We start from the raw sequence: 27,581 nt of genomic DNA on the forward strand, positions 1-27,581 counted from the left end.
CTAGCTTATACAGTATGAAGACAAAATGTTCAGCTACCTATAGGGTAAACACCGCCTGCAAATAAATCGTGTTAACTAGCTTACAACTACACAAGTGAAAAGTAGGTATATCCAGTGTTGGCTATGTCTAAAATTTGGCGCCCTACCTAACCTATTTTTTATTGTCTATTATTGTCTACTTCTTATCCTGGAAATCAATGGTACCCATGCGTTTGTTAAAAACTGAATTTCACGTCGATGAGATATAAAAATAACTTCCTCGCAATAAGATTTATTTGTTCTAGCTGACCCGCACAACTTCGTTGGTTCCAGGTATTACCGGTTTTAATATCTTTAAAAACCTAGAACCTAAATCATTCAACCATGGGTCCAGCTTTACTTGCAAACTAAATTATATTTTATACGCGACAGGGGCGGCCGCACTTCTATAACCGTCGTAACTAAACGATAGGTCCAATTTGAATAATTTAAAGAGGAATTTGCATGTACTTAATCAATCTTAATTATAAAACTATTTATGTGGATAAGGATTGATATCATGATAGGAATGTCACCATCTTTCGATTGTGCCCGTATTTTGATTGCCTAATTATAACAAAAAGCGGTTATTGTGAGTAAACAATAACTGTTAGGCATATAGCCTCGCGGACTTTTTTGTAGATAATAACTTTTAACATTTAGTACATTATTTTTATGTATCATCAAACATTTTCGCGGCGTACACCAGTCGTAAGTTCCAAGTCGGTATGACACCTTTTACAAGCCTCGTTATATTTCGGCCAATTATATTAGAAAACATTAATAAAATATACACCATCAGCTAGTTTTTTTTTTTATAAAAAATATTTCTGCTAGTACACTCAGAGGCACGGTATTAAGAACATGCAGAAGCGTCAAAAACCACTCCACTTAAGAGTGGTTTCTCGAACAAATGGTTAGCACACCATTTAGCAGTTGAACGTAATTATTTTACCTCTAATGTTCTTAACGTTTACTATAAAATGGGAAAATGAGAAAAAGTTTGTAAGCTAGCAAAATTCTGCGGGTGTAAATTGAGAATTGCACGGGGCGTTTTCACCGTTTTTGGACACAATGCACTACATACAAAGTCAAAGTCAATGTCAAATATTTCTTTATTCAAATAGGCACATAGATGGCACTTTTGATGCGTCCATTACATGTAAAATATGACAGGAGTGAGTTGATGGAGATAACTAAATTTGCCAACTTAAAACTAAAGCTACAAAGGTTCCAAACGCGCTTGTTTTTTGTTATCACCATCTCATATTGTCTTTTAAAACTATTAAAGAAGCAACCTGGTAAGAGCAATAATTTACCCCCAAGCATTTTGAGTCCTTAATACTATAATAGTACTTTTCTATAAGCTTTCCTTCAATACAAACTATGAACTTTTTCAGAGACATCTCTAAGATTAATTGAAGACTCTCCTTTAAATGAAATACTTATTTTATGTAGTCTAGTATATTGCACTGCAAGTTTATTTTTGCTACTAATGTTCAAATTATAGCAGTCACATTTTCTTTTAAATTTAGATACAAATACAATAATGAGGATTCTGTATGTTCTTAATTCTATGCTCAGAGATAAGACAACCAAGATATTTAGAATCATTGATTTAGTTGTAATTAAAAACATTGTTAAGGTAAATAAGTAGTTATCTTTTTATGAGTTGTATTTATTTTTATAGCCTTATTTTCTATTACTTAGCTGGTGACTAATATCTAGGTTAAGTTTCAAGGTGACTTTAGTCATTGACGACTCTGTAAGTAGGTATTGTACAATCGTAGGTAATCAGTCCCAGTTTCGTATATGTTGTTTATTTATTCGATCGAAAGAATATAGTTTTTTTTTTATATTAGGTATTCAATTCTAATCTGCTGAGTTTCTTGCCGGATCTTCTCAGTGGAATCTGTCTTCCGAACCGGTGGTAGAGTCACTACAAACAGACTGACTTGACGTTTCAAAAGTGCTTATTAATTAGGCCTACTGAAATTTGAATTTGAATTTATTTATTCTTTAAAATATTATTATTATTTATTTAATTTTACATAGTTTATTTTAGGTTATATTTATAAAACAAATATCTTTATTCCACTACAAGTTAGCCCTTGACTGCAATCGCGTAGGCTAGAAAGTCATGATGAAGTCTAAGATGGTAACGGGCTAACCTGTTAGCGATATGGTAGTCATATAAAACTCATACCCCTCATCGGTTATTACGTGACATCGTACCGAAACACAATTTCTTAATGACAATGTTGCTTGAAAGCACCTCTTACAATATAGAAAAATGAATGTTAAAATGTAAGATGTGTTAAAATGTTTGATCTGCCGCCACCATACAGCACTTCTATCTTGACGACTATCGCGATGCGCTACGGTTTTAAATACAGATATATTTCGGAGAGTGTGCTCATAAACTATTTAATCCGGTTCCATCTTCACCTCTCTACCAACAGATATGTCACTTTTTTCTTCGTTGCTTAGTTAGCGCGTAAAGGAAGGACAAACAAACATACTTTCGCATTTATAATATTAGTAAGGATTACAATCTACATGTACCTACTACCCATTAAGGAGGATAAAGCAATATCGACTGATTTCCCTAATGCATTTAATTCAATCCATTGATGCTTGTTTGTTTGTCCGCGAATAGCTCTGGCACGTGTTCGTACATTCCCATGTTTGGCAGCTGTCCCATTGTTTATAACTCCGCTAGGGTCGCAGCAAATTTGAATTTTACAGGATATAACAGGAATCAGCTTCCAGTGCAAAAATAAAACTCAAAATTTGGCCCAAGACAGCAGCTTGCCGTAGTCCATAGCAAGGCATACGAGGTCGGGGAATATTTTTCTCCCGGGACGAGCTCTACATGTGCTGTACAAGGGAGCCGCCGATACTTTCTTACGATATTCCGGAGCCTTCCAAATATGTGCTGAGGATGGCCACCGAGGAGGTTTTACTCACATAACCCTATCTTTCCTGAGGTCGGGTATCTTTGAAGATTTCCCCCCCGTAAACAAAAAAAAGGCCTAAGATAAGTTCTTTTTAGTATACTTATCGTATTCCGGCAGTGCATATCGCTAGTGCCAATTTATTATAACCATGGGCCTAATAAAAACCTAATTTACTCTGCGGGTTATACAGACAATTTCTGAGATTAGTGGAAGAACCTAGGAGAACAGAAACTTTTCAACTGGTTACCATATCGCTTTTCCTATTAATCAAAATATACCTGTGCCCCGATGCGGGCCTCATGGCATACGTTTTACAATAATTGATGGTTTGGCAAATCGCAAAACGTTTCGGTTCGATGGCAAGCTTTATAGAAATCTCCCCTAACCAGTATGAATTATAAAATTAATTAATAAAAACACGCTCTTAATGTCGTGGTTATCCTACCGCGTCAGGTATCGTCAACAAATAGGCACATTCCCTGTGCGCCCACCACGCCGCCGGTCACACCATCCCAGACACACCCATCCTATTCTATTCAAGGGCACAACTAATTCGCGCTTTCAACACTCGTGTAAGATCAAACAAAGTGATCCTATTTATATGTAGTTTCTTTCTTTTATAGACTTTTGTTGTAACATATGCGTCCAATCCACTGTGCAAAATTACCACCAATCCCTAGGAGCCAAGGTTTGAGCATGAGCCATTTGAGCATATCGCCGGCGACACAACCTAAATATGTCGCTTCGCCTTGCCTTTAAATGTAAGCCACATGGCATGGTTTTTTGAAATAGCATGTATGTAATACTTAATTGTACATCACAATTGGGAGAATCAACTTTCCTCATTAGATGTTTGAACTTCTCTAAAGGTATTTGCCCAGATCTAGGTCTAAATGCTAGAACTAACTTATTCCTACTTATGTCAGATGAGAAGGTATATGAGAAGGCTCAGATTGAATGGTTCTGTACCATATAGGTACCTTTTTAATCCTTATATCAAGCGATCTCTCATTAAAATATTCATTCCAATGCTCAAAACAAATACTCTTGTATTTGAATTGTCTTTTAACACATTGTTTATACTTATGCATAACACTCGTTCTATTATTTGCCCCTCGCGACCCCCGTGGTTATTTGAAATAGTATGTATGTAATACTTTATTGTACACCACAGAAACTTATAATTATGGCATGAAAATAATAAATCTAGGTTTTTAAACAAAAAAACGGTCTTATCGCTAACAAGCGATTTCTTCCAGACAACCTTTATATAATAATCAATGAATGAAATGAATGAATGAAATACACTTTATTGTACACCAAATAAAAAAAAATAATACACAATTAAAATAAAGGAGTCCTCCTTTCCTGGTACAATAGGCGGCCTTATCAATAATAATAGTCAATTTCATATCGACTAATATACTAAATGCGTCCTCCCTGTCATGGTTACCCTACTGCGTCAGCTACCGTCAACGAATAGACCGTCAAATTCCCAATGCGCCCACCACTTCCCCGTCGGTCACACCATCCCAGACACACCCTTCGTGTTCTAGTCAACGGAACAATTAATTCGCGCTTTCGACACTCGTCAACCGTCTGAGAGCCAACACGATCCTATTTATATCAACTTCCTATCTGTTATAGACTTTGTTGTAAAGCAAGGCGGAACAAACGCGTGTAATATTGAAAAGGGTTTCAATTTTTTATATAAATTAAAGAAAATATAATTATTATAAAACCAAATGCGTACTTAACATTTATTGGTGACTATGTTATAAATATGTAATAGTGCAATTTAAGATCTACTGTCCCTGCAGGGCTAGCACGGGCGGGAGTAATTATATCCCCCGAATATATCCCCTGACCAGGGATACCATTAACGTGCCCACCTGCTAAATACCCAGGATTCACTGGAATATGGAATAGGAGAAGTTTACCCTCGATTTTTAATACACATATTATTTGGATATTATTTCCACTTGTGCGCCGGTGCTCTGAGAGTTGATAAAGCTTTGGGGAAACATACATTTATATACTTTCCCCGGGGATATAATTGTCTCCTTCCCGTGCTAGCCCTACAGATTTAGGTAAAAACCTGTATTACGGGCGACAGTGCGTCCTTAAATTATTTCGAAATTCAAAATTTATTTATTTCTAGCAGGCCTTGTTTATATGGTACATAGGAAACATGGAAATATAACGTTTCGGATGACACAGTGCTTTACAGGTCATGGGGTTTTTATGCAATACATAGCACGCATAAAGAAAAGACTGAGTGAGTGATTGCATGTATTGTGAACACCCATGTGGTGATGCAGAACATACCCTGTTTCACTGCCCACGATTTGAAGAAGAAAGGGAGAATGTGAAGAAGGAAATAGGAAGTGAAATAAAGACAGAAAACCTAACCTTCATAATGCTAGCGGCATCAGAGAAATGGGAATGTATAAAAAAATACATGGAAGAGATAATAAAAGTAAACGAAAGGGACGAAAGAGAAGGAAGGTAAAATGACAATGACGGGTAATGGCAGGTACACTAACGTTAAGAAGGCAGGAGGGGTTTTTAGTCGGTAGGAGTCCGGCACTATCCATAGGGATGTCCATGAGGATTTTCCCCTCTTATTTATAAAAAAAAGGCCTTGTTTATAAGCGCCTTTGAAGTCAGTCAGTTTGTAGTGACTCTATCTTAGGTTTAGGCCGTAGTCCACCACGCCGGCCAATTGCGGATTGGTAGACTTCACACGCCTTTGATAACATTATATAGAACTCTCAGGCATGCAGGATTTATGATGTTTTCGTTCGCCGTTAACTTAGAAAATTATGAGCGTGTCGGGGATATAACGGCGATAAATTGCTTAACTTTTATTCACTAGGCTATCATCGTATCGTTCGATCCTAGTACTGAAGTAATTCCTATCCCTATCCCTATCCCTACTAATATTATAAATGTGAATGTAAGTTTGTTTGTTACGCTTTCACGCAAAAACTACTAAACCGATCATCATGAAACTTTGTACACATATTCCTGAAGGTATTAGAAGTAATATAGGATGCGTTTTATCCCGAAATTAAGCTCAGTTCTTTTGGGAGAGGGGACGAAAGTGTTTGACGATTTTACACCACAACGCCGTCAAATGATAACCGATTTAAATAATTATTTTACATACTTTTTTTATATAAGAATACACAACTTAAAAATTTCATTAGAATTACACCTAAATTGAATACCACTTGTGAATGTCTTTCGAAAAACAAAAGACAAACGCAGACGAAGTCGCGGGCGACAGCTAGTAAATGATATTTTTAACGCCTATTTTTTAACCTAAAACGCATGAGTTCGATTAAAGTATTCTTGCATTCTCGTTTCTGATTTGCACTGCAAAGATCTGGAATGCCCTTCCAGATTTCGTTTTACACTACCTTTACCTAATCAAGAGTGAATAAGCATTTTCCAAGCAAAAGCGCTCCACTTAAGCCTACATCATCACTTACCATCAGATGGGATTGCAGTCAAGCGCCTGCCTATACATACATATTTTTAATAAAAAAAACTAAAGCAAAATACTTGTAGAATATAGCAAGTAAGACTGAATGTTAATTTTAGTCGGTCCTTTAATATAGTGTTTATATACTCTTTGGTTGGTTTTACAAAATTTTAATATACATAGCAACTCAAATGTATATTTATATTTTGTAGGACAAAATCCTCAAATTCATATTTTGGTTGTTCCTACAAAATTTCAATATAGATAGCAACTGTTGCCGAAATTGTGTGGAATGTATCTTGGAATCCAATTCACATATCCGTAGAGTAGGTATCTTTTAACGCTGCCAATAATAAAATACCGTCGCGTCGTGTTCTTTGCACGCCTTGGTAAGAAAGAAATCTAAACAATGTCGTTTGTTTGATCTTTGCTGGCAAAATGTGATATAGTGGGCCAAAATATGCTTTTATTGCTATAAAAAGTTATCTATAGAACAAATTACCTTTTTTTTTTTTTGTCGTGGTGGAAAAGCTTTATGGCTACCTCTGTTCTTTTGGGCAGGACAGAGGTTATGTGGTCCTCGTTTACCCGAACTGAAAACCACCACGGCATGTCCCTCTCGTTGGCTTCATTGGACGTCCGGGGAACCCGTTGTATACTTCAACAAAGTACCTACTTATCTTATATGTAGCTATCAATAATAGGTATAGAAGTTTTATTTTCGTCGTGTTCAGTCTAAGTTAGATGTTACCATGTTACCAACTTACACACCAATCGGTCAATGCCATTGATTAAAAAGAGCACGCTGTTGACAAATAGTTCTTTTTTACTCAAATTCAAATTCAATTTAAATTTATTTCAAGTAGGCCTATCATAAGCACTTTTGAAACGACAAGTCTGTCTGTGGGTAGTGACTCTACCAACTAGGCAGATTCTCCACAGAACAAGCCGGAAAGAAACTCGGCATTTGCTATTTTGTAACAATACTGAAAATAATAATAATTCTTTATTTGGTAATTATGACCAATCTACACTTTTATATAACAGAATAATAAAATAATAAAAAACAGTAATAATCAAAAACTAAATAAAAAAACTTACATCAGATATTAATATTAAACTAGCTGACCCGTGCAACTTCGTCTGCACCAAATCGGTTATTACCAGAAAACACGGATAAAATGACATTTAAAAAAAAAATGAATCCTAGCTAGAACGATTTATCGCCCCTGAAACCCCCTGTATACTAAATTTCATGAAAATCGTTAGAGCCGATTCCAAGGTTCCAATTATAAGAATTGCTCGTTTAAAGATATCGCCTCCAGGCTGCCGAACATGGAGTTTAATACATACAGCTTGGAGAGTAGTAACTATTTATAAAAGCCTTCAGAATGCCGTTACTGCTTACCCACGTTCTTTTCATCAAGGATGCTGTTCGTTTTCTTCTGATGGCAAAAAAGTCATCAGTATGAGCCCTCGCGAACGTTTCAGGTGCATTACAATAACGTGTAAGGACCAACAGCATTCTGAAACCATCATTATTACCATGCAAACGCAGTGTTTTGTTTTTTCTGGTGGTGGTTCTTTACCATAAACCTTTATCAAGCGATTTCTCATTAAAATAGTATTCCAATACTTGAATTTTCTTTTAACACATTGTTTATACTTATGCATTGCACTCGTTTTATTATTTGTCTCGACGCGAGACAAATAATAAAACGACAGCTCCTTATAAGTTTCCCATACTAACTTATCCTCTACAATGCAACCCGAACTACCGCGTCGCCTTGACCGCCAGCCTTCCTCAAGAATTGGGCCATCAGATGCAAGATATTTCCTGCGTTTAGCTGTTCTAACAAATAAAATTTAATCGATCATGTAACTGTTCTTGGAATTTTTATGAATCCTCAAATATTTATTTTACTATTTTAATCGTCAACAATACCGATATCAATCTATACATCTTTAACGACTCTCATAAAAACTGTAATCCCCTGTTTAATCCCTTAGGGATGAAAATTCTAAAAGCTTTACTGCTTATAGCCCTCCTCAAGAAATGGGTTAACAAATGGAAAAAAAGTTTTTTTTAATCCGATAGGAAGTCACATCCTGGGGTAGCCGGAAGAGATCTCTGAGATAAGCTTTCATTTGTACACTTCATGTATCATATGTTCACAATCACAATTTATGGTACATAAATAATAAATAAATAAATAGTTAAAAAAAAAGAAAACCCTTTTGCCTTATTATTAGTGCAGGATATTATATATATATATATATATATATATAATTTATGGAATTTAGTTCCATTATACTCTAAGTAATAAAAAAATATACACACAGCTCTAACTAGTCCCAAAGTAAGCGTAGCTTGTGTTATGGGTAGTAAGATAACTGATGAATAAAATACTTATAATGTACAGATAAACACCCAGCCACAAAAAATATGTATGTTTATCACATAAACATTTTCAAGTTGTGGGGGAATCGAAACCACGGCCTTTGACTCAGAAAGCAGGGTCACTACATACTGCGCGAGTCGCAAAAAAAGCTTAAAAATGAGAGGAAATCCAACTGTGGCTGCCCATCAGTTGATATGATGACGATGTGTCAATGTAAATCAGAATAGTACTCGGACGAAGTCGTGCTACAATATAACTGAGAGATCACGATATCTCCGCGCTGCTGACTCAACTATCATCCGATGTTTATGACGATATCTAGAGTAAGGTAAATAATATTATTGCCTAGATTATAGTTTGCATCGGTTCAAGTTCTATTAAATACGTTAAACATTCATTTTGGTGTCAATTCTGTAGTACAAAAATCACTAAACTAATCCAAATTGGTGCGGACTTTTGTGCAAACTTTCATATCCTATTTAATCACCTTAAGGGTGAAAGTTGATAATCCGTGAGCGCTGTGAATTTATGCAGGAGGTCCCGGTTTCGATCCCCCGCAGGGGCAATATGGACATTTATAATTTCTGAATTTTCTCTGGCCGTGGGCCGTGGCTAGTTACCACCCTAGCGACAAGGACGTGCCGCTAAGGGTTTTAGTGTTCCGGTGCGATGTCGCGTAGAAACTGATTTGGGGTATGACTACCAGTGGCGCGCACTTCATACATTCACAAAAGCAAAGCTTACCCTAAAATTGATCTATAGCTCGTGAAGGATTTTTGCCATTTTATGCAATTTTCCTACTGTATGCATACCCTGGTAACAAACCCAGTGCACGCCACTGATGAGTACCATACTCCCTAAAATGTTAGCCCGCTGCCATCTTAGACTGCATCACGTGAGACACTTATTACCACCAGGTGAGTTTGTAGTCAAGGAACTCAACTGTAGAGAAATAAAAAAAAAGTTCGTAAAGTTACTTATAAAGCCTATTTATTGCCTTACTCAGAAAACGGGCTATTGAATGCAAAAAGAGTTTTTTCAAATACCACTGGTTCCAAGTTCCAGAGATTAGCAGGTACTAATGAGCAAAAAATATCTTTATAGTTGCTATTGCTAACTTTAAACCATGTTGCACAGGGTTATCTACGCCAATATTAGCGTTTCCTATAGATTTAAAAACACGCAAGCACAGCGTCACAGAGTAAATAAAATACTAGGTATACCGCCGATCGGAGACACCGAGATATCATGCCAGACGCACGTGACGCCTCGGCTGTCGGCTCTCAATCAAACGCCGATAAGATCTGCATTCTTCATTCGAAGAAAAGTACAGTAACTCTAAGCAATAAGTATTAATTTATTTTATAGAATAAATGGCGAACTGACGTTAAGTGGAAAACCATCGCCTATAAATTATATAATGGCAGGATTGATTGTCAGGACCTGTGCCGTTTCTGCATGGTACATTTGCTTTCCAATCGGCCATGCCAGAAGGGTTTCATATTAACTATTTCCTTAGGCTAAGTTTACTAATATTTAACTTTGTATTTTACTAACCATTTATGATCAAAGTCGGTCTAAATAAGAATAAAATGAAATAAATAAAGTATCCGACGGCCGATTGGCGCAGTGGGCAGCGACCCTGCTTTCTGAGTCCAAGGCCGTGGGTTCGATTCTCACAACGGGACAATATTTGTGTGATGAACATGAATGTTTTTCAGTGTCTGGGTGTTTATCTATATACTATAAGTATTTATGTATATTATTCATATAAACTAGTGGACCCGCGCGACTTCGTACGCGAATGAGTCAACTTCCAAAAGTAGTCGTATGTTCACACGCTCTCAAAAAAGATATTTATTGCAGTTTTTGCAACATTTCTCACTAAAAATTATTATTTATTTATTAGGAAGTCAACGTGTATATAACCTATCTTAATATATGGACATATTTAACAATGGTTTTATAATGCTGTACACGGTACACCCCACTTAAAGGCTAACTCAGCAAGCATTTTGTGATTTCATCATTCTACTAATGGAACACTCCATTAAGTATAATGATGAACAATTAGACCTAAACCCTACCTACAAAACTCGAGGAAATCCAGGTTTTTAGAGAGCTGGGCGCTTTATAAAATAAAAGCAGATGTTGGACCGATAAACTTGGTTAAATTTATAAGCTTATATGTATATCCAAACACGCCCAGCTCTCAATCTGCTCAAATGCTTAAGCGCCGTAAATACTCCGTTATTTGTAATGACTACGTTTTTGCGGCGCTTGCGTTTGAGGCTCTGGGGCCATGGTCTTCGGACACGAAAAATTTTATTAACATAGTGTCACAAAAATTGGTCCTTACGTCTGCTGACCCAAGAGCTGGCGCTTATTTAGCCCAACGGCTAAGTCTAGCTATAAAAAGGGTCAATAGCGCCAGCATTTTGGGTACCATGCCCATAAGTGAACAGTCGCCACGGCCCGTGTCATGTCGCCACGGAAAAAATCAGGTTTACCCTCCGCATATAGATGTTTTACATAGAAACTTCCATTAGTAGAACTTCCGGGGAAATCTAGATTTTTAGAGTATTTACCTCGTATGGTTAGTATATATATCGTGACTATGCGTTAGGCGAGCGTAATCGCCTATAGATGTTTCACATAGAAACTTCCATTGGAAGAACTTCCGGGGAAATCCAGATTTTTAGAGAGCTGGGCGTGTTTGGATATATACGCTGATAAATTTCACCAAGTTAATCGGTCCAACATCTGCTTTCTTTCATAAAGCGCCCAGCTCTCTAAAAATCTGGATTTCCCCGAGTTTTGTAGGTAGGGTTTAGGTCTAATTGTTCAACATTATACTAAATAGAGTGTTTATGTTGGTACCAATGTTAGAAGTTATGACCTCATCACATATAGATAAAAGAGTAGGTATATAATAATAAATAATCTCTACATAGTAGAATTTATTACATTTTAAGCAGTGCAATTTATACAACTTTATAGATACATTATGTACTGTCTCTGAGACTTATTTGTAAAACCCAAAACCTAATAGTTTTTGAGTTAACCACTGCCATAGTTTTGACTGAAAGAACTCGGCTACAGCCATCACATGCAAAATTAAAATCAAGTGACCCCTGTCACTTATTAGGTACGCGTCGCGTAGCGGAGGTACTATGTGCGTGTCGGTCTTTTATCTTCAATAGGGTTGTCATAAATAAACACTTGGAACGTTTTGAATTTGTTTGTATGGAGATATAAATGATGCTTCTTTCGATTTAATATGATTCCCTATGAAATATACTTACGCATCTTTCAGTATTATTTCGTTATTCTGTTGATAATACGACCTCGCCATTATGACCTCTGCAGACCATACAAACTTATTCCCCTATTTCTAGAAAATGCCGCAAGGGCATATTTTTTCCTAAAATAACAGTCTAATGTTGTCAATGTGTAAAACTTTTGAAAATCTGACCCTCTAAAATGACCAATAATACACCTTTTTACAGCCACGTCCCTAGGACTCAAAGGAGAAGATAAATATGAAAAAAGACATAACATAAGAGAAAGTTTGAGAGACCTTAAAATTTTCACGACAAAAGTATTTGAATAGTCTCAGTTTTGGATAAGATAAAAGGGAAATACGAAACGTCGATCTTGTAAATTTTTTATATCATATAAATTGGTTTGAGCTGTATTTTCCTCGACTCTACGGGGAAAGTCAGGATCAGCGCAACGACCGCGGCGACTGCTTTTCAAATGCCTATTCATGAAAGTCGCAGCTCTACCATCGTCTTTAGTAACGTGACATAAATTATATTTTTAATCACAGTTAAAAGCCAAATTTTTCTTTATCCAAATAGGCACTTGATGTGTCAAAAGTGCTTATATTGGGCCTACTTGAAATAAATGAATTTTGAATGAATTAATACTCTTTTATTGTACACAACAGAGAAAATTAACAGAGATACAAATACAATAGAGCATTATGGTAGAAGGTACAATTTTTTAACGGCCTACGTACTACGGCCGGCGTACAAAGCGATACGATATACCTTTTTTTTCTGGTACGCCCTTGGTTGGCTGGAAGAGATCGCTTTGTAGCGATAAGGCCGTTAAACCTTTATCCTCTTTCACATACTCCATCCATCTCTACTTCTTTGTCCTTCCACGCATATATTAAACAATGATGTATTAGAAATGCATTAAAGTTTTTTTTAATAAAACGTAAAAGAGTCGCGGTTGTATAACTTTAAAAGTTGCATTCCACAACCCGTTCCGGATAGAAATCCGCTCGTTGGTTAGAACAATGAACAATTGTGACCTTTCATAAACAAGGCAGTTTATTTACGTGATAGCCCGCAATAATTAATAAATAATAATGTGTAATATATTCATCGGTTATCGCGGCACAATGCGCACGCGCCGCGCTCGTGACTAGCGACCACAGACATCTGACCGGTATCTGTGGAGGTGGGCGTAGTAAACTTTTAACGGATAAAGTTGAAAACTAAATCTACTAAATTTCCTACGGAAATTGTCTGTCACCTTACCTCGTAAGGACGATAAAAGGTATAGTGAGGATTAATTATTTCAATCTTCATGGCGGAAAAGGATATAATAATAATAATCAAATTTGTTTAATTCAGGTAAAATCCATCTCAATAATAAACGTTAAAAAGTTAGTAAAGTATTTTAAAAGATCTAAAATATGTTTTCGTTAATTTTTAACATGAAATTCTGCAAATTAATGCCTGCTTCTTTCCGAAGACTAGTAAGAGCTTGGGAACGCTATAAATAAAAACACTTAGTTAGTAGCAGCTCGAATATTTGTGCGTGGGATTTCTTATTTGTAATCATTTTGCGTGGTTTAGGTCAAGGTTACCTTCGGCCATTGCTACTGAAAATCAGGTTTACAAAGTGCGTGATATCTAAAACTTTTTCTGATAAACGTTGTAGAGCGGTTGCATAGTCAACGCAATGTTTTGTCTTCTTCTTTCGAATGGCAAATTTTGGTGACAGATAGAGAGAAAAGATCCTTTAACTAATCACCGCATATACTACTTATAAGCCTGACCCTCAGAATAATGGATATTCATTGTTATTAGCTAGTTCTTAGACCTTCCAAATGTTAGAGCGTGACAAAACACAGAATAACTATTACGACGTTTACTAGTGAGGCCCTAAAAATCAATTTCGGAGGTTTTCCTAGTACCAATGATTTCAGATGTTTGCATTACTGACTTAAAACTGCACACAAATTTCTGAAGATTCAAAGATTTCACAAATCAGTCTAGATGGGATGGGATATAAATGTCTGCATGCAAATTTACATTCTCTATTATCATCTTTATCTTCGATCCAGATTATAATAGGGATATATCTATGGATTTATAATCTGGATGGAAAATAGAAATGATTGAATTGGATTTAAAATGAAATGGAAATTCGTCTGTGTTGGTACCTACGGTAAACTTGGTGAGCTTAGGTTATTAGGACAATTTCTTTGGCAATAGATGACAGTTACAAAGATTCGCTAAAATTTTAAATTTATCTAATGATATATATGAATAGGTAATGATATTATGAAAAATGTATTTTTATTTAAATTCTAATTCTATTTTTATTATAATTGTTGGTAGTTATTTTCAATAAATAAAACTGCAACATCTAGCCATCCGCCATGACAGTTCAAACGTCGCGTCGTATTCAAAATTACGACGGCACTATTACACCGCTTGATACTTCGAAAATCTTTCTATCAGTTGCTAAGTTTTTTGTTATCAATACCAAAATCAATAATCTTTAGCTAGGGAACAAGAACTTACTAAAATTCTAATTTGGCCATGACACCCGGCAAGCGTTTACGCGGGAAATATTTTTTAAATTATAATTTGCATTAAAAAAACCTTTAACTTCTGCAAAAATAAGATATATTTTGGTTATATTGATACTTCCAAACGTCTAAGGGCAGTTTTTGAAGTAAAACTTCTTTAGGCGCGACTAGGGTTTAACTCAGATTTTTTTCTTAAATCTCTAAATATACTTGTTTATTTATTTACCTGTATGGTCAGAAAGTATGAAAATATATTTTTGTAGGGAAATAATAATTACAAACTAAAATTAATATTTACCTTATTTATAATACATGTTTATTTATTATTTTTGTAATAAATAAATTATTAATACATTTTCTGACGATTGCGACACTCTACAATATTCAATGTGCTGATCTAACCTTCAATTTTCCACTCTCAATTATTCTATTTAACAAATGAAAAAGTATATATAATGTGGAAGTGATGTTAATGAATTTTAAATAGAATATAAAATGAAATGGCGGAGTCCCAGGAACATTTTACTCTTTCATCAATAAATAATAATAAAAGATTTACCTCAAACGCGCGTAAAGGTTACACGCACACACTTTTTTTTTAATTTGGCATCTTGCCTTTCTACCCACGGCCTCGTTCCTCCACTTTTGTCTGTCCCGGACAGCTTTGATGCAGTTCTTACCCGCTATCTAATTGAACGAGTAAAGCGATGAATCATGATACCATACAATTTATTGGCACTAGGTACCAGACTTCACTAGTCGGGAGCTTCCTCAAGGCTATTTATTTTCTCTAACTCTATCATCTGCCCTCTACAAGTTTTGCATTGATAGCTTTTACGTCACGCCACCCAATTTCAAAGGCTTTGATTGAATTAAATGTATTTTCCTACTTCCCTACTAATATTATAAATGGGAATGTAAGTTTGTTTATTACGCTTTCACGCAAAAACTACTTAACCGATCCTCATTAAACTTTGAACACATAATCTTGGAAGTGCTAGAAGTAATATAGGATACTTTTTATCCCGACATTAAGCTCGGTTCCTTTAGGAGAGGGTATGAAAGTGTTTGACGATTTTACACTATAACTTCGGCAAATTATAACCGATTTAAATAATTATTTTTGTACTATAGCGGTTATATTATTTTAATATTGCCCAAACTTTGTGTAGGTCTTAATGTGGTTGGAGATACACCGATATGTACCGAACCCCTCATTTAAGGCTTAGCGATACTGAATTCTTTAATTTTTTTTAGAACTACAACTAAATTAAACGGCACATCAAAAAACAAAATCAAACGCAGACGAAGTCGCGGGCGACAGCTCGTATATTATAAATGTTTGTTACTCAATCACGCCAAAAAGGCAGAACGGATTTGGATGAAATTTGGCCTATGTTCTTTTCTAATCCGATAAATAGTTTCCGAGGGAAAATTAAAAATTGTTGCGAGCTAAGCCGCGGGCAGATAGCTTTGAAATTTGGTATGCATGTCACCTATGCTATGGAAAAGGACATGCACTTTCTATACCGATCTCTCAAATAGTTCCCGTTGTAGGATTAAAAATTGCTTGCGAGGGAAGCTGTAGACCTAATTCTGTCACCTGACCTAAGTCAACGCAGACGAAGTGGCGGGCAGAAACTAGTATTTATATAATGTTGCCACTTCTAACTGTAAAACAATAAATAAATAAGCCAGGACCTAATGATCCGCACTGAAAAGCATAATTCTATCCACCAGACCAACGAGGCTATGTTACGGAATACATTAGGTACGGATTACGATTACAGTAATATCTTCAAGGTGAATGTCGAGATAAGTAGGCTGAGATGCACGTGTTGCATTAGTGTAAGCTATCGGGTTATAGTTACGTAACTCTATCTAAAATAAGTCGCCTGCCCAGCTTGTTATTCCAGTGCTGGGCAAAGACCTCCCCTGCCGTAAGAGAAGGAGTTAGAGTTAAGATGCTCCACGGTGCTCCAATATGGATCGGTGATAATGCCGATTGCGCCAAAAATCATTATATCATTTCTTATTACGTGCGATTTTCAGCGTGGTGGACCACGGCCTAATCCCTTCTCATTATGTAGCATTGGCAGACGTTTTTCTCTAAACATGATCTTCTCTCACAACTTTATCAACTCTCCGAGCGTTGGCACACAAGTGGAAATAATATTAAAATAATATAAGTGTAATAGTAAACAAGAGTAAAGTGAAGTATTTTTTTAATAGTGTTTTTTATTTTTCTTTTATAATTTTACTGTTGTGAATTAAAAAGAGAAGTATATAAATAAATGATAGATAAATTAAAACAGGGGTAAACTTCCCCTATTTCCTGTTGCCGTGCTTAATACAACGTGTACATGAAAACCGAAATAATAGTTCACAGGCTTTAGAGGTACATACTGTCTCTGAGACTTATCTGTAAAACCGAAAACCTGATAGTTTATGATTAAACCACTGCTTAAGTATTTACTGAAACAAATCAGCTGCACAATTAAAATTATGTTACTCCTGTCACTTTATTAGGTACACGTCGCTTAGCGTAGGTACTATGCGCGAAACGGTCTTTTATCTTCAATAGGGTAGTCATAAGTAAATGTTTTTATAGCGTGATTCCTTATGAAATATACTTATGCATCCTTCAATATTATTTCGTAATTCTGTTACACGTTGTATATATTATCGTGTTTCGGTTCACCCCACCAAACCCACATTACAATGGCATTACAGGTGGGCACGTTACCCTTGTCAGAGGATATCAGCGGGGGAAATAATTTTCGTCTCCTGCCTATTCTAGCCGTGCTGAGAGTAGACCGCTAATGGTTTATTAATGATGAATGATGAATTACTAATAATATGAAAAAAAAAAACTCTCTCCTCTCGACATCTAGAGTCAAATCTATACTTATAATAATAATCTGTCTATACTTATAATAAAACTGTAACTGAAATTTCTGTACATTTAATAATCGATACTGAGTCCAAAACAGATTTTTATTTAATTTTTGTCTGTCTGTCTATCTGTCTGTCCGGGCATCACGTGAAAACTACTGAACGGATTTAAATAAAATTTGATAAAGTGGTAGCTGATATTCCGGGTCAACATATAGGATACTTTTATCCCGATAAACACTTAGTTTCCTTCGGAAAGCATAGCACACAGATAACAGCAAGTCGCAAGGCATATGGGACAACAATCGGATGCATGCGTTTGGAAATAAAACTGGATCCCGTAGGTGGCGCTGCAATTAGGTTCTTGGTTTTTTTAAGATATTAAAACCGATAATAACCAATTTGATGCAGACTAGGTTGCTCGGGTTTGCAAGTATTACATAAAATTACAAATGTCAAGTTGCATACTGTAATTGAAACCTATACATATCCCTTCACGACCCCGAAGATCTGATTTCTACTGACAATCAGGACACACAATCAAAGTTCTGACGTCATCCGGAAGTGGGCTCACATCACGGCCTCGGATGCGTGCGGACTAATTACTGTCCTAAAAACCCTTCACTCCAATCGTCGCCTGAGCCGAGGTTCTCACATGGGGTGCTCTCAGGCCGACGCGACGATCCCTTCGCTTCTTCGAGCCCTAGGGTTCAAACTCTCCCTCGCAGAACCTCATTCCGAGGCACGCCAACAAGCCCGCGTTACGCTGTGATAAACGAATCAGACACCGGGAGGTATCTTTGCATCGTTCGAGTCCAGGTAGGACAGAGGTGTATCGATAATGCAGTCGTATTTATATCAAAATACCCACCTACTCAACGAACCGATATTGAGTACCAGTATCGAACGCGTATTATCCATGACATTGGATCAGCTACATTGGCAGTGCATTGTGCTGCGTACAATATCTGCCCTAGACCTTAGGCGCCGACTTCACGAGCGGCTTTCGCCCGAAGCTAATATTCCATATAAACCAAAATCTTCAGATGACAAATTTAATTTATTAGTGCTATCCTTATCTACAGGGGAGAGTAAGATATAGATAGCACTACTAAACTTATCTGTCATCTGAAGATTTTGGTTTAGTTAGATTATTATTTTTTTAGTAGAAATCCTAAAAATTTGAAAAATACACAAAGTACGAAATGACAGAATAAAACAAAAAACAAACGTAACCGATGCACTAATACAAGCTCTTAAGCATAAGTTGCAATGGACCGGCCATATATCTCGCTACGCAGATAATAGGTGGACAAATACAAACCACACGGTGGAAAGGACCCGATGGTAAAAGGGATGTTGGCAGACCAAGCAAACGGTGGGCTATTGACATCAAACGAGCAGCAGGGAACGATTGGATGAACCAACACAAGGAAAGAGAAACATGCAAAAGGTTGCGGGAGGCCTTTACCCGACCCCTCATATTTCCTAAGATAATCAAAACAAACATTACTGACTAACCAAACTAACAATGTAAATTTAAGGATATATTTGTGTACTAACTTAATAACAACACTTGTAAGTAATGTAAGAAATGTGCGAATTAAAAGGCTTGTTATCTTTATTTATTATATATAATTAATTTTGTGAGTTTATCGTGACCGTGACGTAATATGTTTTCAAAAATAAGTAACACTTTGTGAGGTCACAGCTGTGGCCGTATGGAAAACGATTACGTAGGAGTATTGGTTCAATATAATAATAAATAAATAAATAAATAATAAATATACTACGACAATACATACATCACCACCTGGCCCCAAAGTAAGCGTAGCTTGTGTTATGGGTACTAAGATGACTCATGAATATTTTTATTAATTATATATACATAAATACTTAGAAAATACATATAAACACCCAGACACTGAAAAACACTTATGCTCATACCACAACCATTTTCCAGTTGTGTGAATCGAACCCACGGCCTTGGACTCAGAAAGCAGGGTCGCTGCCCACTGCGCCAGTCGGCCGTCGAAATAACCTAAGCTAACCGGTTAGCCAGCTACCTTCTTAGACTGCATCATCAGTCATCTACCAAGGTTTTCTTTTTTCTTCTTATTTTGTTTAAACATTAATAATTGACGGGCCAAGATGGCCCACTTTATGGTAAAAGGAAAACCATCGACTATAAACAGACATCATGAGGCATGCAAGGAGCGCGTCCTGCAACATGCCTGCTGAGAACATACACTCGTTCGTGAAGTCGATGCCTTAGAGCTCTAATAATGTAATTTAAAACGGACTCGATGGAATTGTTATGCTATTATGTATAATACGATCTGAAAGCTGATTGAAATCGTGGACTGCTAGAGAGATAACCATCTACAAGTCTTATTCTTTTAGTATTTTACCCACGTTATGCGGGAGCACAAGATATCTTCTTTCAAACCTAAACACATCTACAGCCACATCTATGCCTCAGGTTTACAGCACGGCTAGCATGGGCAGGAGACAATTATCTTCCCGGGGAAAAGATATTAATTTACCTTCTCCCACAGCTTTATCAATTCTCAGAGCACTGGCGCACAAGTGGAAATAATATCCAAATATTATATGTTTAATAATAAACGGGGGGGGGGTTGAGTCGACCATTATTGTTCCGATCGTCGTTTCAGTCAATGGTTTTCTCGCGAAAAGCTTCGATCAACATCTCAAGAAGCTTTCGCTTGGTTGTTGGATCAAGGGTCGGATACAGAAGGCCTTCGTCCTTGAAACGGCGCGTATTGTGAGGAGGTTCCTCACTCTGGAGCCGGTCGCTTGGGTATTCAAAAGCCACGCAAGCAATTTTTAATAGTGTTTTATATTTTTTTAAGCCTTCTAATTGAGTGTCATAGGCTATATATCAACCTGAAAACTGAAAAAAACCTTTTCTTGGGAGTCGGATTTACAAAGTAAGTTGGAGAAAAAACGGTCGATCAAAATCGTTTCTTACGAACTCTGCCTTAAGACGATGCTGATCGTTGCTGATCGTTAAGACGACGAGAGATATATGATTGAGTTCTATAGAAAAGTTGTAGAGATTGATAATGCCTACAGAAAAGTCCGCGTTAGCATATTTATAATTACTATAATTTAAAAAAAAAAAAACCTTTCTACTTAATTTAATTAAGAGGCCTTCAAGAGGGCTCTAAATTAAAAAAAGGCAAATTATTAATTGATAAAGCATGGTCGGTATTCAGTATTAACCTCCCATACAGTATCTTTATTATTATTAAATAACGTGTATTTATTCACCGCTATGCCATTGTACTGAATAACTTCACAGTAATTATCGTTTAATCATTAAAGTTATGTCATTAATTTTATATCATTTTAAGAATGTTTATTTTATGTTTACATAATGCCTATTTGTAGGCCGAGTAACGCAGTGGGCCGTGACCCTGCTTTCTGAGTCCAAGGCTGTGGGTTCGATTTCCACAACTGGAAAAACGTTTGTGTAATAAACATGACTGTTTTTCAATGTCCGGGTGTTTGTCTGGGTATGTATTTATGTATGTTATTCATAAACAAAATATTCATCAGTTATGTATATACTAGTACCCATAACCTACGCTTATTTTAGGGCGATATAGATGGCGATGAATGTAATGTCGTAATGTGTTTATTTCCACATTCCTATCCCTATCCCTACTAATATTATAAACGTGAATGTAAGTTAGTTTGTTAGCCATCCACGCGAAAACTACCGAACCGATCTTCATGAAACTTTTGATACATATTCTTGGAGGTATTAGAAATAATGTAGTGCTTTTCATTGAAGAAGTTTGTGAAAAAAACTAAAAATCTCATATATTATAGGTGTATTAGAGGTGTAGAAATTACGCGGGCGAAGCCGCAGGCACATCTAGTATTATATAAATATGTTAATTATAATGGACTCCCTATAGGGGTTGATGGAGGGCTAATTGAAGGGGCGTAGAGGTCGAGGACGACAGGGGGTCGGTGGAGTGATGGAGTTGAGAGGGATATGAGGGTTTTGGGAGTTCGGAGCTGGAAAGAAGCAGCTTCTGACAGCCTCAAATGGAGAACTTGGCTTGGCCAAGCCAAGGCCCACCAAGGGCAGTAGAGGTTTGATGATGATAATGAAGTATACTAAACTCGCGGGTTTATTATTTGCTTACCAACGAAACTCTCTTACGAAGAGACTGAAAAACTGCTATTAGTAATTAAAAAATGTTATATTATCATAAACTCTTTCGCCTTATACACATGCACACGCTCGCATTATCACTACAACTCAAAACAATCATACACACTCACACACACATATACACATGCACACACACGCACACATACACACAACAATTATTATGTTTCTTGCATGCTGAACTAACTGTATACTTTATTTATACAACAACTTGGTTTAGAACATAATATAATCATAGCTTTAGTTTCGGAGGTGGGCGCGGCGGCTGGAACGCAGTTTTAAACTTTTCCTGACGCCATCGTCTCTATTGTTATTGATCCAATGTAATCTGATCATAAATAAATGAATTTTTAATTTTTTAATTTTTTTTTAATGAATAAATTGTATTGTGTGTGTATCTCACCTGGTGGTAAGTGATGATGCCGTCTAAGTAGGTAACAGGCTAACCTGTTAGGGGGGGGTATGGCAGTTTTTTTTTTAATTGTATAATTTATATACTACGACAGCGCACACATCGCCATCTAGCCCCAAAGTAAGCGTAGCTTGTGTTACGGGTACTAAGTATGGTACGGGGACTGCAATATTTTTATGAATAATATACATAAATACTTATAATATACATATAAACACCCAGACACTGAAAAACATTTAATGGCTCAGAAAGTAGGGTCGCTGAAAACTGCGCGATCGGCTGTCAATATGCATTACCTGTGCTTTCCAAATTTGAATTTTTTTTTAATGAATATAAATATATTGATGCAATGTGTTAGCTTCATAGGTTAAACAAAACAAGACTTACATTGAAGTCAATACATTTACGATCATTCAAAGATGAATAAACTAAGAAAATCTAAAATGCATACACGAGCTTGATAACTTAACAAGCGTAACCCAGTTCATCCTTGACCTATAATCCTAACGCTTCTTCAGACGCTTTCAGCCTTTGAAACAGGGTAGTTTTTTTTTTTTTTGTACGACAATACACACATTGCCATCTAGCCCCAAAGTAAGCGTAGCTTGTGTTATGGGTACTGAGATAGCTGATGAATATTTTTTTATGAATATAATACACATAAATACTTATAATAGACAGATAAACACCCAGACACTGTAAAACATTCATGTTCATCACACAAACACTCTCCAGTTGTGGGAATCGAACCCACGGCGTTGGACTCAGAAAGCAGGGTCGCTGCCCACTGTGCCACTCGGCCGTCACACAGTTATAAGATAACCACAGAATTAGGAACATACAGAAACCGGGTACACGACTAATATTGGTAAGCAGGCGTTACTTTGCGGAAATCCATGATATATGATGAAAATTAAGCTTAGTTTGCTAAAGTCCGCGAAAAGCAGGAGAATCTGTATGATGAATTAGACTAATCAATCAGGTAGCAATCTCAATGCTGGTCCTAAGATATATTGTACTGTTTAAGACCACCAGGGTCCGAAGTCTAACAGGCGTGAATTTTTTTTTTTTTTTTTACCTGTATTAGATATTTATACGTCACAAATTTAACTCTTTGGATCGTTAGCCTGACCTATTTACCTACTTCGAGTCGATGTGATTGCCAAAGCAAATAATTTATGTAAATAAAGATATACTGCATAAGTGATTAGGATTAAGAGTGAAGGAAAATAAAATAAAATATTGTTGATATCTAGTCTTCATGTCACTTTTCAAGGATACCATAATGACGTGCACAGGGTATGCATAAAGCAGGTAAATGGCATAAAATGGAAAAATACCCCTCCAATACTAGTTATATAAAATAATTTGGGTATGCAGTGCTTTTGTGCATGTATGAAGTGCATGCCACTGCGTAATGATTCTATTGTAGTTTACTTTATTGATGGTTCTAGAAAAAACGATACAATTTTTATATAAGTGAATTTAGGCATTTTCTCCCAGTTAAACTGGTTTTAGTGGTATTGCGTTTATATACGCAGATAGTGAATTTAGAAAAAACTTCTATATGGATATTTCATATTATATTATTTTAGGTAAAAATGCAGGATTGACTATAAAAAATAGATATATAAGTAGGTATTTGCATTTTTAAGATACTAAATGCTCTAATTTAGTAAGCTCTAGCTCTAAGTAATCTATTTTATTTTGATTTACGTAGATAACTTTATTGCATATAAACGAGGATAAAAAAAAACAAAAAAACAATAATTTTCGAGTAAAGGCGACCTTAGTCTTCATTATTGATACATTTTGTCCGCTTAACTTTTTTATCCAGTTTTTTAATGTAAAAAATATCCAGTTTTTTAATGTAAAAAAACGAGGAAGCGTGAAACCGTCCATGAAAAATATAAATAATAATTATAAGTACTGTCTATTCACGCGATAATATCACCCTTGTAAATTTAACTAAAGCGTGTGTATTTTGTTGTCGCCGGTAGGTCAAGAAGCCATATACTTCAAGGTTTCTAGGTATTACGGGGTGAAATTTTCGGTATGGTCAGTACTGCGGACACTATATTCTAAGAACAGTTATCATGTACTTTTAAAAATGTCATGTTCTCTTTAAAGAATCTTTGCGTGTTATCACAAGCCTATCTAAGTTAATAATTTGATATAATTTTCTTTGATTTATTCTCCTTGATGCAATTACTCCGCTTCACAATTAAATCCAATTTATCGATTGTCATATTAAAATCAAGGAATAAAGTTTTCAAAACGTTACTATTTAAATACAGTTTTTAAGTTTAAACAAGTTTTTTTGAGTTTAAACAAATCTCTTACGCCTTTTAAACGTACGGTTTTCAAAATAATGTTATCCTTGGGAAAATTGTGTATACGTGTCAATATATTTTAAACTGACTTTAAAAGAAGGAAAAGAAAGAAGATATTAAGTTAAGTCATGTGACCATAGTCAGAGGTGGTTTAATATAAATTTAATCAGAATTGATCGAAAGCGAAAGTTAGCGCTTTTTGAAACATAACAAAACGTGTGATTTATGGTTACCTTCATTAATATTTGTACATACAGACGAAAGGATTGCATTGCAAGGATTTGAAAAAATATTAATCTGAGTTAAGGATTAATATATGTATTTTCAAAATCATTTCATTAGGTTTGTAGAAGTGTGTATGCAAGAGAATTCGCACTGATCGTTTTCAAAATTTTACTCCGTATCATATAGGTAACTTGCAAGTACTGTACGAGTACTCAGAGTAAGCAGGTATCTATAATAACTGCAGTATTAACTGTGTACTGTAACGCATACTTTATTTTTTGCACTAACTGTTAAAGTAAAGTCTAGAATCCATTTTTGGTTTCGATTTGCACTCCACATCTTCTTTAAATCTATACCGAATTCGATAGATTTTAATTTGGAGAGTTGTAATGTTTTGTTGATTATATTTGAGTTGAAAAAATGCGGACACAAAGTACCTACCAAATTCTTAGGTACTGCTTGGCGGCATAAATAAACATGGCGGTAATAGGTTCTTTCCCGCACGAGCTCTGCTACTACTACAATTTTTGTTATTTGACCAGTTTCCTACATCGTATGGGGAACGGCTTTGTTATTTATTATCATTATTACTTGGCGTCAGGAATAAGTATGGCGGTAGAACCTTCCTGGACGAGCTCTGTGAGAAAAAGCTCTAACTACTACAAGAAAATACGATGATAACCATTAGGCTGCCAACGCTTTTTTTAATAAGACATTAGCTTCACTTTCAGAGAGCCAGGTTGGAATTCCAGCACCTCTAACTTTCTAGTTTTAAGCAATTGAAATCTAACTTGCTTTAACGGTGAAGCAAAATATCGTGAGGAAATCTGCACGCCTGAGAGTTCTACATCAAGTTCTCAAAGGCGTGTGAAGCTCATCCGCACTGATGGGCTAAGTACGTCCTAAACACTTGTTCGGTACTTAGCGATAAGGCCGCCTGTTGTATCCTACTACATTCTTGAAGTGTTCTTTTTTTTGTTTTTCTGAATGATGTGTACAAATAAAGAGTACCTAGGTATATATATTAGAATAAAAAAAAATGTTTAATGAGACCCGTGCCCTGGGCTGGACGTAATGAATTGGATAGAAGCTCTCTTTGCGTAAATTAATTATGAAAATTAAGATTAATTTGCTATACTCCGCGAAAAGCAGGAGAATCTGTATGGTGTAATTTATAATTTCTTTAATCCGTATACTCCACCGTAAACAGATCTTCGGCAATGTACTCTCTACGCTCGTTTCCGGAGAATCCTCAGGAGATGTTGACTTTACAATTGAAAATTGTTAAGACGTAATGGGTTGATAATATGATAACTACAAGAATTCTACCGATATTCGATCAGTTTCCTACCTCGTATGGGGAAGGGTTTCGTCATGATAGTCTCCGTGACCGGCGGGAGCAACCGCTGCGTCTCCGGCGACATAGCACTGGTGCACAGATTCAACTCGTGTTTTTTATTCTCGCAGTTGTTGTTCACGCCGCCGCGTAAACGCAGCGACGGCCCGTTTGCCGCATCCATCTGCGTGCACTATAGCATCACTGAACCGACAAAAACATCTCGCATTTACTATCAGCTGATATTGTGGTAATTACTTTTATTTCGCTTGTGACAGCCGTGCGTTCATATGCGCAGTTTTTACCGCGTATTTGATGTGATATCAAAGGACGTAGATAACACGTAAGCGACTAACTATTTACACGACGTAACTCGCGGACGTCGCGTGCAGCACTGGCCGGATTTTGGGCACAATGCCATGATATCTCGCGAGAATACGTCACGGAGACTGCACGCTGCGAGCGTGTGTTTGCACGTACGTCACTAGAAATTCTGTTGCGTGTAGCAGCCCTGTCTTTACGCTAAGGTTGGTCGCACACGTTAAATATTGATGTGTGTATGGGCAATATTATTGACAATAGGCTGCATGTTGCCTAGAACATTTTCCGCGTGCGGCGGGGCGTATTGAAGTGTTGAAGTATTGGTATAATATAATCAATAATATTGACAGTGTGCGGGCAGCGTTAGTGCCAAAACACACATGCGTATCTAGCGAGGCTCAGTTAATATCGCGGTATGCCGGGTCCACACTACAAATATGTATAAATCGCGGTTGCCTGCCGCTTCGTCCGTGTACATCTAATTAGTTTGTTTACCAACTTTCTTCTACCCTTCTTAACAGTATCATACGTCGTATCTTATATTACTAGCGGTGATAGCTAAGTGGTTAAGGCTTCGGTCTCCTTTTCGGGGGGAACTGAGTTCAATCTCCAGCACGCATCGCAATTCAAATATCACTTGCTTCAACGGTGAAGGAAAACAATGTAGATACATGTACGCCTGAGAGTTCTCCATAACGTTTAGCCGATGAACACTTTGCCAGTGCAGTAGACTATGGCCATAAGCCTTCTCATTCTGAAAGGAGACTCGACCGTGCATATTTATGTACCTAACCTTATGGTAAAAAATAGAAGTGTCTTTTGGTATTGTACACAGTTTTTTTTATAGTATTTTTTTGGAGGTACCTAGTACATATACCCTATGCCATCAAGAAATTTTTTATTTTTTATTTTGTGTCTATTTGTTCCTGGTAATCTACCTTCAAGGTTTTATGATAGTTAAATAATTCACAGACTGTAAGCGGAATAAGTCGCTAAGTCATAAACTGAGAGTGCTTACATATACAGGTGATGTTAATGTTATGATACTAAGAATGTAACTCAGTGAGTAAACAAATTTGTTATCTAACTTGTAGGTACTTATATCTAAATGGATATTAAAGTTACCTTTTTTCTATTCAGTGGAAA

The 27,581-nt window shown here is 36.3% G+C and overlaps 1 protein-coding gene across 2 annotated transcripts in view; it reads right to left on the reverse strand.

Annotated features, from left to right (window-relative positions):
• The window catches only part of LOC120628579 (6-phosphofructo-2-kinase/fructose-2,6-bisphosphatase), a 44,046-nt gene extending 17,505 nt beyond the window's left edge, over positions 1 to 26,541 (reverse strand). For both annotated transcript variants that reach the window (XM_039897015.1, XM_039897014.1), the window contains exon 1: positions 26,130 to 26,541. In XM_039897015.1, coding sequence (XP_039752949.1) covers positions 26,130 to 26,298 — 169 coding nt within the window. In that variant the 5' untranslated portion in view covers positions 26,299 to 26,541. The remainder of the gene's footprint in view (positions 1 to 26,129) is intronic.
• Between the last annotated feature and the right edge of the window lie 1,040 nt (positions 26,542 to 27,581).

The sequence above is a fragment of the Pararge aegeria genome, chromosome 13 (assembly GCF_905163445.1).
Source record: "Pararge aegeria chromosome 13, ilParAegt1.1, whole genome shotgun sequence".
In the NCBI taxonomy this organism is placed as follows: Eukaryota; Metazoa; Arthropoda; class Insecta; order Lepidoptera; family Nymphalidae; genus Pararge; species Pararge aegeria.